Below are 13,516 nucleotides of genomic sequence, written 5' to 3'. Positions count from 1 at the left end.
CCCAAAGCCAAACAGCCCTCTATCTTCGTGTGTCTCCTAAGGAACTGGCTTTCTCACCACATGCCTCAAGGTTAAGTAAGCATCCTCCAGGTGCAGAAAGGAGCAAGAAGCAAAACAAGTGATACTACAGTAAAGCCAGCCTGCATGGCTCCCAACACTCTATAATAAAAATGAGGCAAATTCTGATCATGCTGCCAGAAAGCTGTTTAAGCATTCCCTTTTTATTGCTACTTTTTGCCACTTCATTTTTATTTAAATCATAGAAGATATTTGTTGAGTCATTTCTTTGTGGAATATCATGTAGTGGTCATTGAATACTTGGAAGGTTTTTAAATGAAAAATGTCCCCCACAGCCAGAATCCTAAAAGCTCAAAATTCTAAGGTTTTGATGGTTTTCACAGTAGATTGGAATCCATATTCCAAAGGATCAAAAATCAGCAGACCTCCTCCAGCCAGAAAGTCAGTCTTGATGTAAGGTTTTTCTTGAGAGAGAGAGAATGCAAGAAAATGCATGTGTCTGTAGAGAGAGAAAAGAAGTTCGTGATCCTGGCTCCCCAAGTGCAGTTTGAAATTATCGTTAATACTTTTAAGTGCTTACCGGAATTCTTACTCCTAAGTGAGTGGAAAGTGCTGGTGGTCTATCTAGTAGCACCTAAGACATAATAAAAAATCCATTAAGATCCTCTCTGCATACATTAAATGTGAACAAAGAACAATGTCTTTTGGGGATGGGATAATATTATGTAAGTGTTAATTTTTGTATATTAGTACGTAAATTCACTCATTTTACTGGTGATCTCTGGCTCTGACTTTGTTCTTTGGTTCTTACTGGTTATTTATCCTTGTTAAATGGAGTTTATCTCCCAAAGCAGGAAGCAGGAGGGTGTCACCGGGACTTCACTGTGGTTTCAGATGGTAGTGCTTATGGAAAATCAGAAGTCAAGAAAAGTAGTCCAGAGTGAGGATTCTTGTAGTAGAACTTAAGGATCTTTGCTTTTTCCATAGAGTGGAAGGAAGTCATCTCACTGAATAGTTGATGCATGAATGTAAATGAGGACCCATTTGCATAAGGGCTTAGCAATTTAAAAGTAGTATTTCATTTATTCCCTCAAATACTGTGTCAGGAAGGTAGTATATTTGTTTCCCAAGTTGTGGTAAGAATAGCTTTTGGCAGAAAAGTTATTATGAAAGACTTAGAAATGTGGGGCTGTGATACTAGTGCTCATTATAATAAGTCATGACACCCAACATGAAAAGAATAAAAAAGGGCTGAGCCACTGCTCTCCAATAGAAACATAATGCAAGCTACACCTGTGGTTTTAAATTTTCTGGTAACCACATTAAGAAGTAAAAAGATGCGACAGCAAAGATGGGTCTAGAGGATATTATGCTAAGTGAAATACGTCAGACAGAAAAAGACAAATACCATAGATCTCACTTATATTCGGAATCTAAAGAACAAAATAAAAAGGAAAAGTGAAATTTTATTTAACTTAGTATATCTAAAATATTATTTCAACATATAATCAAAGAAATTATTGAAATATTTTTCTTTTTTTAAAAAACTATATCTACTGGGGCCGGCCGAGTGGCTCAGTTGGTTAAGAGTGCGAGCTCTGAGCAACAGGGTCGCCAGTTCGATTCCCACATGGGCCAGTGAGCTGCGCCCGAGCTGAGCTGCCGCTGAGCAGCCAGTAGATGGCAGGATGGCTCAGCTGGTGAGAGCACGTGCTCCTAACAACAAGGTTGCCGGTTCGACTCCCGCATGGATGGTGGGCTACACCCAACTACAACTAAGATTGAACATGGCACGTTGAGCTGAACTGCCGATGGGCGGCCAAATGGTGACTGGACTTGGAGCTGAGCTAGCTATGCCCTCTACAACTAAGATTGAAGGACAACAACTTGGCTGTTCCCGTTCCCCAAATCCCCAATTAAAAAAAAAAAATCTAAAAAACAAACAAAAAAAGAAAAACTATATCTACCATATCCAGTGTGTATTTTACGCTCACATCTCAATTCAGACCAGCCAGATTTCAAGTTCTTAGTAGCCACATGTGGCTAGTGCCTACAGTATTAGACAATACAGGTCTAAATGATGCGAAAGATTTTTAGAAGCAGGAATGTAATCTAATATGTATGATTCAATGTGTAAATGAGAAGGAAACAAAAGAACTAATATAGTCTTTGTGTTTTGTTTCTTTGTTTTTTGACAGAGAGGAACGAAGGGGATCTTATGACTATAGCCAAGATCGCACATATTATGAGACTGTTCGTACTCCAGGCACATATCCTGAGGATTCCAGACGGGACTATCCAGCTCGAGGGAGGGAATTTTATTCAGAATGGGAAACTTATCAAGGAGACTACTATGAATCACGGTATTATGACGATCCTCGGGAATACAGGGATTACAGAAATGATCCTTATGAACAAGATATTCGGGAATACAGTTACAGGCAACGGGAGCGAGAAAGAGAACGCGAACGATTTGACTGTGACCGGGACAGAGACCATGAGAGGAGGCCAATTGAACGCAGTCAGAGTCCAGTGCACTTGCGACGCCCACAGAGCCCTGGAACATCTCCCTCCCAGTCAGAGAGGCTACCAAGTGATTCTGAGAGGAGGATTTACAGCCGGTCCTCAGACCGGAGTGGAAGCTGTAGCTCACTTTCCCCTCCAAGGTATGATAAACTTGACAAATCTCGTTTGGAACGCTATACAAAAAATGAAAAGACAGATAAAGAAAGAACTTTTGATCTAGAGAGAGGGGAAAGAGAGAGACGTTTAATAAGGAAGGAAAAAGTGGAAAAGGACAAAACTGACAAGCAGAAACGAAAAGGAAAAGTTCATTCCCCTAGTTCTCAGTCTTCAGAAACAGACCAAGAAAATGAAAAAGAACAGAGCCCTGAAAAATCAAGAAGTTCTAATAAACTGAGCAGAGAGAAAGCTGACAAAGAAGGAATAGCAAAAAACCGCTTAGAACTCATGCCTTGTGTGGTTTTGACTCGAGTGAAAGAAAAAGAGGGGAAGGTTATCGAGCACACACCTTTGGAAAAGCTGAAAACCAAGCTTGATAATGACACTGTCAAGTCTTCCGCTGTAGATCAGAAACTTCAGGTCTTTCACATGGAGCCTGCAAAATCTGACGTATCTAAACTGGAATCTGTTAGAATGAAAGTGCCAAAGGAAAAGGCACTTTCAAGCCACATAGAAGTGGTAGATAAGGAAGGCAGGCTTAAACCCAGGAAGCACCTAAAACCAGAGCAGTTTGCTGACGGGGTAAGTGCTGTGGATCTGGAGAAGTTGGAAGCGAGGAAAAGGCGTTTTGCAGATTCCAGTTTGAAAGCAGAAAGGCAAAAATCGGAAGTCAAGAAAAGTAGTCCAGAGATGGAGGATGCTCGGGTACTTTTAAAAAAGCAGCCTGACATATCATCTAGAGATGTCATTCTGCTGAGGGAAGGAGAGACTGAAAGAAAGCCTGTGAGAAAAGAAATTCTTAAAAGAGAATCTAAAAAAATCAAACTAGACAGACTTAATGCTGTTCCCAGCCCCAAGGACTGTCAGGAGCTGGCCAGTATTTCTGTTGGGACTGGCTCAAGGCCCAGCTCAGACCTACAGGCAAGACTGGGAGAACCAGTAGGTGAATCTGTGGAAAATCAAGAAATCCAGTCAAAAAAGCCTACTCTTTCAAAACCACAGCTCAAACAGCTACAGCTATTAGATGACCAAGGACCAGAGAGAGAGGACATTAGGAAAAACTATTGCAGTCTTCGTGATGAAGCAGTTGAATGTAAATCAGGCCATGAGAAACCACATTCAGTAAATACTGAGGAAAAAATTGGCATTGATATTGATCACACGCAGAGTTACCGAAAACAAATGGAGCAGAGTCGTAGAAAACAGCAGATGGAGATGGAAATAGCCAAGTCTGAGAAGTTTGGCAGTCCTAAGAAAGATGTAGATGAATATGAAAAACGTAGTCTTGTTCATGAAGTAGGTAAACCCCCTCAAGATGTCACCGACGACTCTCCTCCCAGCAAAAAGAAAAGGATGGATCATGTTGATTTTGATATCTGCACCAAGAGAGAGAGGAATTACAGAAGTTCACGCCAAATCAGTGAAGATTCTGAAAGGACTGGTTGTTCTCCCAGCATCCGACATGGTTCCTTCCAGGAGGAAGACGACCCCATAGGCTCCCCTAGGCTAATGTCAGTAAAAGGGTCTCCTAAAGTGGATGAAAAAGGTGCCCCCTATTCTAATATAACAGTCAGAGAAGAATCCCTAAAATTTAATCCTTATGATTCCAGCAGGAGAGAACAGATGGCAGACATGGCCAAAATAAAACTATCTGTCTTGAATTCTGAAGATGAACTAAATCGGTGGGACTCTCAAATGAAGCAAGATGCCAGCAGATTTGATGTGAGTTTCCCAAACAGCATAATTAAGAGAGACAGCCTTCGAAAGAGGTCTGTACGTGATTTGGAACCTGGTGAGGTGCCTTCTGATTCTGATGAAGATGGCGAACACAAATCCCACTCGCCCAGAGCCTCTGCATTATACGAAAATTCTCGATTGTCTTTTTTATTGAGGGAAAGAGAGGACAAACTTCGTGAGCGAGATGAGAGACTCTCCAGTTCTTTAGAAAGGAACAAATTTTATTCTTTTGCATTGGATAAGACAATCACACCCGACACTAAGGCTTTGCTTGAAAGAGCTAAATCCCTCTCTTCATCTCGAGAAGAAAATTGGTCTTTTCTCGATTGGGACTCCCGATTTGCTAATTTTCGTAACAACAAAGATAAAGAAAAGGTTGACTCTGCCCCAAGACCTATTCCATCCTGGTACATGAAAAAGAAGAAAATTCGGACTGATGCAGAAGGAAAAATGGATGATAAAAAAGATGATCATAAAGAAGAAGAACAGGAAAGGCAAGAATTATTTGCTTCTCGTTTTTTACACAGCTCAATCTTTGAACAAGATTCCAAGCGCTTGCAGCATCTAGAGAGAAAAGATGAAGAATCTGACTTCATTTCTGGCAGGCTATATGGGAGGCAGACATCTGATGGAGCGAGCAACACAACTGATGGGATTCAAGAGCCCGTAGTTCTTTTCCATAGCAGATTTATGGAACTCACACGGATGCAACAGAAAGAAAAAGAAAAAGACCAAAAACCCAAAGAGGTTGAGAAACAGGAAGATACAGAAGACCATCCCAAGAGCCCACAATCTGCTCCTGAGAATAAAGAGTCAGAACTGAAAACCCCACCTTCGGTTGGGCCTCCCAGTGTTACAGCTGTAACCCCAGAGTCAGCAGCAGCATCCTTGGAGAAGACAGCTGGTGATAAAACAGGAGAGGCGCCTCCGGGGACAGAAGAGAAGACCATGGAGCTGGCTTCTGTCCCAGAAGAAGCAAAACCTGTGTCTGAACTGGCGTCTGTCACTGTGGAACAACAACCTGAACAAGCAGACCTGCCCCCACGAGCAGACGCCGAGAAGGATGCTGCGGGGACTCCTTTAGCTGGAGAAAGTTCATCAGTCGTCCAGCTACCTTACCTGGATGCCAAGCCTCCAACTCCTGGGGCCTCATTTTCCCAGGTGGAGATCAGTGGAGATCCAGAACCTGATGGTAACCAACTTTCAAAACCAACTCAGAAGCCGGAGGAAGCTGATGAGCCCAAAGTGGAAAAGCCAGACTCAGCTGCTAATGTTGAGCCCGCTTCAAATCAGAAAGCTGAAGTTGTTTCTGAGGCTCAGCCTCAAGCTTCTGAAAATACAGAGGTCGACCCCCCAGTTGCTACAAAAGATAAAAAGCCAAACAAGAGTAAACGTTCCAAGACCCCCATCCAGGCAGCTGCAGCAAGTGTTGTGGAGAAGCCTGTCACAAGGAAGAGTGAGAGGATAGACCGGGAAAAACTCAAGCGGTCCAATTCTCCTCGGGGAGAAGCACAGAAGCTCTTAGAGTTGAAGATGGAAGCAGAGAAGATTACAAGGACTGCCTCCAAAAACTCAGCCGTGGACCCTGAACACCCTGAGCCAAGTTTGCCCCTCAGCCGAACAAGGCGCCGGAATGTAAGGAGTGTCTACGCAACCATGGGCGACCATGAAAGCCGCTCTCCAGTCAAGGAGCCCATCGAGCAACCAAGAGTGACCAGGAAGAGACTGGAGCGAGAGCATCAGGAGGCTGCGGCAGTTCCCACTACCCCTAGGAGGGGAAGGCCTCCCAAGACACGCCGTCGAGCCGAAGAAGACGATGAGATGGAGGTGAAAGAACCAGTGGAAACACTTAAACCACCTGAGGGATGGAGATCTCCACGGTCCCAAAAGTCAGCAGCTGCTGGTGGTCCACAAGGGAAAAAGGGGAAAAATGAACCCAAAGCTGAGGCTGACCGTCCTGAGGCCACCACTGAGGTGAGTCCCCAAGTAAATGTGAAAGAAAATAACACAAAATCTAAGGCTGATAAAGAAGAAGCAGGAAGTGAACAGAAACGTGACAAAAAAGAAATTGGCACGGACAAAAATCCACCTGAAGCTCCCCCAGTTGAAGTGGTAGAGAAAAAAACAGCCCCTGAAAAAAACTCCAAGTCAAAGAGAGGAAGATCTCGGAATTCTAGGTTAGCAGCAGACAAAAATGCAACTCTGAAAAACGCGGATGCCAGTGTCAGCCCCACTGTGGCTGCAGGCACTGCCGGGCTGGCTGTGGAGAAGGAAGCCGAGGTTGTGGCAGTCTCCCCCGAGAAGAGCAGGAGTCCCCCAAAAGAGGGCGGTCTGTCATCCCAGGTGAACAGTGATCCAGCTGATCCAGACAAGGAGCCGGAGAAGGAAGATCTGTCTGCCTCTAAGCTGTCCCCGGAAGCAAATCAGTTGGCCAAGCAGATGGAGCTGGAGCAGGCCGTGGAGAACATCGCAAAGCTCACTGAAACCTCTGTGGCTTTCAAGGGGGCGGCTGCAGACACACCAGAGGGAGTTTCCACAGAGGACAAGGACAAGCCTGCACACCAAGCAAGCGAAACAGAACTGGCTGCAGCCATTGGCTCCATCATCAATGACATTTCTGGGGAGCAAGAACACTTCCCAGCACCTCCGCCTTACCCTGCAGAATCTCAGACAGACCTGCAGCCCCATTCTCAAGAGCTGCAGCCTTCAGAGGAGGGAGCAGAGCCTGAGACCAACGAGGCCGTGTCTGGCATCTTGGAGACTGAGGCGGCTACAGAATCTTCTGGGCCACCAGTCAGTGCACCTGACCCCTCTGCAGACCCAGCAGATACCAAGGAAGCTGGAGGGAACAGCAGCGAAACCTCCCACCCAGTGCCGGAAGCCAAGGGCTCAAAAGAAGCCCAAGTCGCTCTTGCTCGGAAAGACAAAGGGCGTCAGAAGACAACTCGATCACGCCGCAAACGTAATGCAAACAAGAAAACGGGGGCTCCTGTGGAAACCCATGTCTCCGAACCTGACCAAGTTCAAAGCAAGAGCCCTGCCACAAATGAGGAGACAGTGGTACAACCCTCCGAAACTCCACAGGAAGAAAGGCAGAGTGAAAAGCCCCAGGTCAGTCCTCCTGAGTCCTGTGCTCCTGACCCAAGCAAGACTCCATCCCGGGAAAATTTGTCCCAAGAAAGCAGCGTTGAAGAAAAGACTCCAACCAAAGTGTCTCTGCTCCCTGACCCTCCCGCTCCCTCACAGCCAGCGCCTGTGGATGAGGAGCCCCAAGCCAGATTCAAGGTGCATTCCATCATTGAAAGTGATCCCGTGACTCCGCCCAGTGACTCAAGCATACCCACCCCCATAATCCCTTCTGTAACTGTGGCAAAGCTCCCACCCCCTGTCACCCCTGGAGGAGTCCCACACCAGAGTCCCCCTACTAAGGTGACAGAGTGGATCACAAGGCAGGAGGAGCCTCGGGCTCAGTCCACCCCGTCCCCAGCTCTTCCCCCAGACACAAAAGCCTCTGATATCGACACCAGCTCCAGTACGCTGAGAAAGATCCTCATGGACCCCAAATATGTGTCTGCCACAGGCATCACTTCCACGAGTGTCACAACTGCCATTGCAGAGCCTGTCAGTGCTGCCCCCTGCCTGCATGAGGCACCACCCCCTCCAGTTGAATCTAAAAAGCCTCTTTTAGAAGAAAAGCCAGCAGCTCCAATAACAAACACCTCCAACACACAGGCCTCAGAAGTTCCAGTAGCCACTGACAAAGAAAAGGTGGCTCCAGTCATCGCTCCCAAAATTACTTCTGTTATTAGCCGGATGCCTGTCAGCATCGATTTGGAGAATTCACAGAAGATAACTCTGGCAAAGCAGGCTCCTCAAACCCTGACCGGCCTGGTGAGTGCCCTGACCGGCCTGGTGAATGTCTCGTTGGTCCCAGTGAATGCGCTGACTGGCCCAGTGAACGCCCTGAAAGGCCCGGTGAAGGGCTCAGTGACCACGCTGAAAGGCTTGGTGAACACTCCTGCTGGGCCCGTCAACGTCCTCAAGGGGCCGGTGAATGTTCTCACGGGCCCAGTGAACGTTCTTACCACTCCAGTAAATGCCACTGTGGGCACAGTCAATGCCGCTACAGGCGTGGTGAATGCCGCTACAGGTGCGGTGAGCGCCACAGCTGGTGCGGTGTCAGTTACAGCAGGGGCTGTGACTGCTGCCTCTGGTGGTGTGACTGCTGCGACAACAGGTGCAGTGACTGTGGCAGGTGCAGTGATTGCACCGTCAACAAAGTGCAAGCAGAGATCGAGCACTAATGAAAACAGTCGGTTCCACCCGGGGTCTATGTCTGTGATTGATGAGCGCCCGGCAGACACGGGTTCTGGGGCTGGGCTGCGTGTGAACACTTCAGAAGGGGTTGTGCTCCTGAGCTACTCGGGGCAGAAGACCGAAGGCCCACAGCGGATCAGCGCCAAAATTAGCCAGATCCCCCCAGCAAGTGCAATGGACATTGAATTTCAACAGTCGGTATCCAAGTCCCAGGTCAAACCTGATTCTGTCACACCATCGCAGCCTCCGCCCAAAGGCCCTCAGACTCCAGGCTATGCAAACGTGGCCACCCATTCTACTCTGGTGCTGACTGCCCAGACGTATAATGCATCTCCAGTCATTTCATCTGTTAAGGCTGACCGGCCATCTTTGGAGAAGCCCGAGCCCATTCACCTCTCTGTGTCCACACCGGTCACCCAGGGCGGCACAGTGAAGGTTCTCACCCAGGGCATAAACACACCCCCAGTGCTGGTTCACAACCAGTTGGTCCTCACCCCAAGCATTGTCACCACTAATAAAAAGCTTGCTGACCCCGTCACCCTCAAAATAGAGACGAAGGTCCTGCAGCCGGCTAACCTGGGGTCCACTCTCACCCCCCACCACCCTCCTGCTCTGCCCAGCAAACTGCCTGCGGAAGTGAACCACGTCACCTCGGGGCCCAGTACCCCGACAGATCGAACTGTCCCCCATTTGACAGCCACAAAGCCAGATGCACATTCTCCTCGACCCAGCGGGCCTGCTCCATCCCCGTTTCCAAGGGCGGGCCACCCCAGCAGCAGCACGTCCACTGCACTCCCCACTAACGCCACAGTCATGCTGGCTGCAGGCATCCCTGTGCCCCAGTTCATCTCCAGCATACACCCAGAGCAGTCTGTCATCATGCCGCCTCACAGCATCACCCAGACTGTGTCCCTCAGCCACCTGTCCCAGGGAGAAGTGAGAATGAACACACCCACACTGCCTAGCATCACCTACAGCATCCGACCAGAGACCCTCCACTCTCCTCGGGCCCCCCTGCAGCCTCAGCAGATAGAGGTCAGGGCCCCGCAGCGCGCAGGCACACCCCAGCCGGCCACAGCGGGTGTGTCCGCCCTGGCCTCCCAGCACCCTCCAGAGGAAGAAGTGCATTATCACCTGCCTGTTGCTCGGGCCACAGCCCCTGTGCAGTCAGAAGTACTGGTCATGCAGTCTGAGTACCGACTGCACCCGTACACCGTGCCCCGGGACGTGAGGATCATGGTGCATCCCCATGTGACGGCAGTCAGCGAGCAGCCTCGGGCAGCAGACGGGGTCGTGAAGGTGCCAGCAGCCAGCAAGGCCCCTCAGCAGCCAGGGAAAGAAGCTGCCAAGACGGCAGATGCCAAAGCAGCCCCTGCCCCCGCCCCTCACGGCGAGGCCCGCATCCTCACAGTCACCCCCAGCAACCAGCTCCAGGGGCTGCCTCTGAGCCCGCCTGTGGTGGTGACCCACGGGGTGCAGATCGTGCACTCCAGCGGGGAGCTGTTTCAGGAGTACAGGTATGGGGACATCCGCACGTACCACGGCCCAGCTCAGCTCACACATGCTCAGTTTCCTGCTGCTGCCTCCATAGGCCTGCCTTCCCGGACCAAGGCCCCCACTCAGGTGAGAGCACCAAAAATCGGCCTTCCAGTGTCAGTAGTGGCTGAGGAGCCAGTGTGGTCCCTAATGTATGTCACTGTCTTCATGGATTTAAAGAGGAGCTCCCTAAATTTGGGGATGAAGGGATCAGATCATAGTACAGGGAGCTCAGAAACATGGAAGGAGCCCTTTGTGAACTGGTGGAGTGGTGGCTCCTGCCAGCAGTGGTGAGGAGGGAGGGAACAGGTGACTTCCTCTTACCAGAGCCCAAGAGCATCACCGACTGGTTAAACCCTGTCTGTGGGCCTGGCTGATAGGAGTGCCTGCAGCTGACCCTGCCCAGGGCCGGTTGGTTGGGGGCAGGGTGTTGTGCATAACAGATTCTGACTGTCCCTCTCTCTTCCCACTCAATGCCAGGGCCCCCCTACTGAAGGTGAACCCTTGCAGCCCGCTCAGCCTGCACAGTCTACACAGCCTACCCAGCCCATGCAGCCCACGCAGCCTGCCCAGCCCACACAGCTCTGCCAGCCCTCGCAGCTCAGCCAGCCAGGCCAGTCACCAAGCAGCAAGATGCCTCAGGTCTCCCAGGAGGCGAAGGGGACCCAGACAGGAGTAGAGCAGCCTCGCCTCCCAACCATACCTGCAAACAGGCCAGCCGAGCCTCATGCCCAGGTTCAGAGGGCACAAGCAGAAACCAGCCAGACCTCCTATCCTTCCCCTGTGTCTGTCTCCATGAAGGCTGACCTCCCGGGCCCTCTCCCTGCTCAGGCTGCCCCAAAGCAGCCAGTATTTGTCCCCACAACCTCAAGCCCCAGCACCCCTCCAGGACTGGCTGTGCTGCACACTGAAGCCCAGCCCTCCCCCAAACAAGATTCTGCTCCACACTTGACTTCCCAGAGGCCTGTGGATATGGTCCAGCTTCTGAAGGTAAGCCTAAGAGGGGTCCCTCCATGACCCTCCAAGCTTTGTGCTGTGTTAAAATGTCATAAGACCCCCACTTAGCCCAGCAAGCTGCTGTCTAGCGCCATGTGCAGCATGGCTCTGCTCTCCAGCCATGAGCTCACTTCCTGTTTGTTTCCTCATGGGCAGAAATACCCCATTGTGTGGCAGGGCCTCCTGGCCCTCAAGAACGACACAGCTGCTGTGCAGCTCCACTTTGTCTCTGGCAACAATGTCTTGGCCCATCGGTCACTGCCCCTCTCTGAAGGAGGTCCCCCACTGCGGATCGCCCAGAGGATGCGCCTGGAGTTCTCACAGCTGGAAAGTGTTGCCCGAAGGATGACGGTAAGATGGGGCCTGGGCAAGGTAAGGTGTGGGTGACTCCCGCTGCCTGTCTCCCTGGCTTGTCACTGACTAGATGATGAGGGCACGTTCTGTCTCTTCTGGGGGGTGTAAAACGCCTTCAGCAAATACGTGGGTGGACTTCAAGGTCATTTCAGAGGTGGGGGGACTTTTGGGGACTTCAGAACCAAACCCCTGGGTTATACAGGCCTCTGCATGTTTTGTGAGGAGGCCCTGATCGCTGACAGCTGCCTCTTTTCCAGGTGGAGACAGATTACTGTCTGCTGCTGGCTCTGCCATGTGGCCGTGACCAAGAGGACGTCGTGAGCCAGACCGAGTCCCTCAAGGCTGCCTTCATCACCTATCTGCAGGCCAAACAGGCGGCAGGGATCATCAACGTCCCCAACCCTGGCTCCAATCAGGTCAGCCCCGTGCCCAGTGTCCTTCCCTGGTGCGGGCAGGTCAGGTGGTCTAATGTGGTGGCATGGGCTTCCAGTGCCGACTTGGGTAGTCTAGGACAGTTTCCCAGAGGAGGTGGGCAAAGGGCATTCTGGACAGAGGAAACAGTAATGGGCGTGGCCACCATTGCCCATCCTGGAGACAGTCAAGGGGCAGCTGAGGCAGCAGAGGTTTTTCTTTGGCTTAGATGTAGAAGAGGTTCCCAAGGTGTTCATGTTAGTTTTCTGACACATAGTTTTCTCCTAGTGAACAAAGTCATGGAGACATTAGCTGTTTGGGAACCACTCAACCTGGCTCTGCATTGGGCCTCATTGGGGCCCCAGTTGGAAATGTTTAAAGGAGAATGGTAGTGGAGTGGGTGATGTGAAGACAGCGGGGGTCCCACTTTTCTCTCTTGTCCCCTTCTCCAGCCCGCCTATGTGCTGCAAATCTTTCCACCCTGCGAGTTCTCTGAGAGTCACCTGTCCCGTCTGGCCCCTGACCTGCTCGCCAGCATCTCCAACATTTCTCCCCACCTCATGATTGTCATTGCCTCTGTGTTGTGAGCCACTGAATGGTCAACACTTGGTGTATTTTCCTGAGGCTTTGCAGCAAAAAACAAACACAGGACAACCCAGCCAAGTGGAGGAAGACGCTGTCGGAGGGAAGACTCCACTGCCAGACGGCCAGCCTCACCCTCCTGCCCGCCCGCCCAGCTCAGTTGGACAGACCCCTCTGGGCAGTGGTGCTGCTACTTGTATGTTTACATGACATTTAGCCCAAGGACAGACCACCAACCGATGGACTCGCAGACACCTTGGGGCTGGGTTTCTCTCTCCTCTTTTTGGAGAAAAGGAACAGGGCAGTGGAATTAATTATTTTGTTGTTTTTGTTTTTAAGAAACAAGAAAACAGAACTGCCTTTGCACTAAATTAGTGACTTGGACTTTTGCACAGTGAAGATAGGCTGTGACACTCTGGATGTCGGTGTCGTGAACACACATCGCAGACTCTAACGCAGGACTTCAAACTTCTGCGGAAACCTTGGGGTCAAGGAACATTTCATTGGGTTGTTTTGTCCCCACCCCCTTCCTTCCCCTTGCTCATCTGGATGTCACCTTTCTTAATTCTCCTGCCACCACATCTTTGATTCACCCAGGATGTACAGTTTACAATCGGAAAAGAGCAAACAGAAGGATTTTGTTTCTTGGTGGGATATGCAGAACTTGGGATGTGTGTATATATAAATATATAATATATATAAATATATATAATACTGACTTAAAAAAATCAAATTCCCCTGACATACATTTTTTTTAATCTGTGCCAAAAATGTGTTTTCAGAGAAAATCTTATTTTCATACTCAGACTTTGTATTGTCACTCATTTGTATAAGTGCGCTTCGGTACAGCACGGGCCCTGCCCCCATGATCTGGGAGTGTCTC

General features: G+C 49.8%; 1 protein-coding gene across 3 annotated transcripts in view; it reads left to right on the top strand.

Moving 5' to 3' along the window:
• Window positions 1–13,510, top strand: part of SPEN (spen family transcriptional repressor) — a 102,270-nt gene extending 88,760 nt beyond the window's left edge. For all 3 annotated transcript variants that reach the window (XM_019654871.1, XM_019654869.1, XM_019654870.1), the window contains 5 exons: window positions 2,217–10,377; window positions 10,771–11,280; window positions 11,443–11,637; window positions 11,898–12,056; window positions 12,504–13,510. In XM_019654871.1, the coding sequence (XP_019510416.1) occupies window positions 2,217–10,377; window positions 10,771–11,280; window positions 11,443–11,637; window positions 11,898–12,056; window positions 12,504–12,638 (9,160 nt within the window). In that variant the 3' untranslated portion in view covers window positions 12,639–13,510. The remainder of the gene's footprint in view (window positions 1–2,216; window positions 10,378–10,770; window positions 11,281–11,442; window positions 11,638–11,897; window positions 12,057–12,503) is intronic.
• Window positions 13,511–13,516: the final 6 nt, after the last annotated feature.

This window comes from Hipposideros armiger, unplaced genomic scaffold (genome assembly GCF_001890085.2).
Source record: "Hipposideros armiger isolate ML-2016 unplaced genomic scaffold, ASM189008v1 scaffold_232, whole genome shotgun sequence".
NCBI classification, from domain to species: domain Eukaryota; kingdom Metazoa; phylum Chordata; class Mammalia; order Chiroptera; family Hipposideridae; genus Hipposideros; species Hipposideros armiger.
Note: the sequence above shows the minus strand (reverse complement) of the source record. Positions and strands in the feature narration are given on the sequence as shown.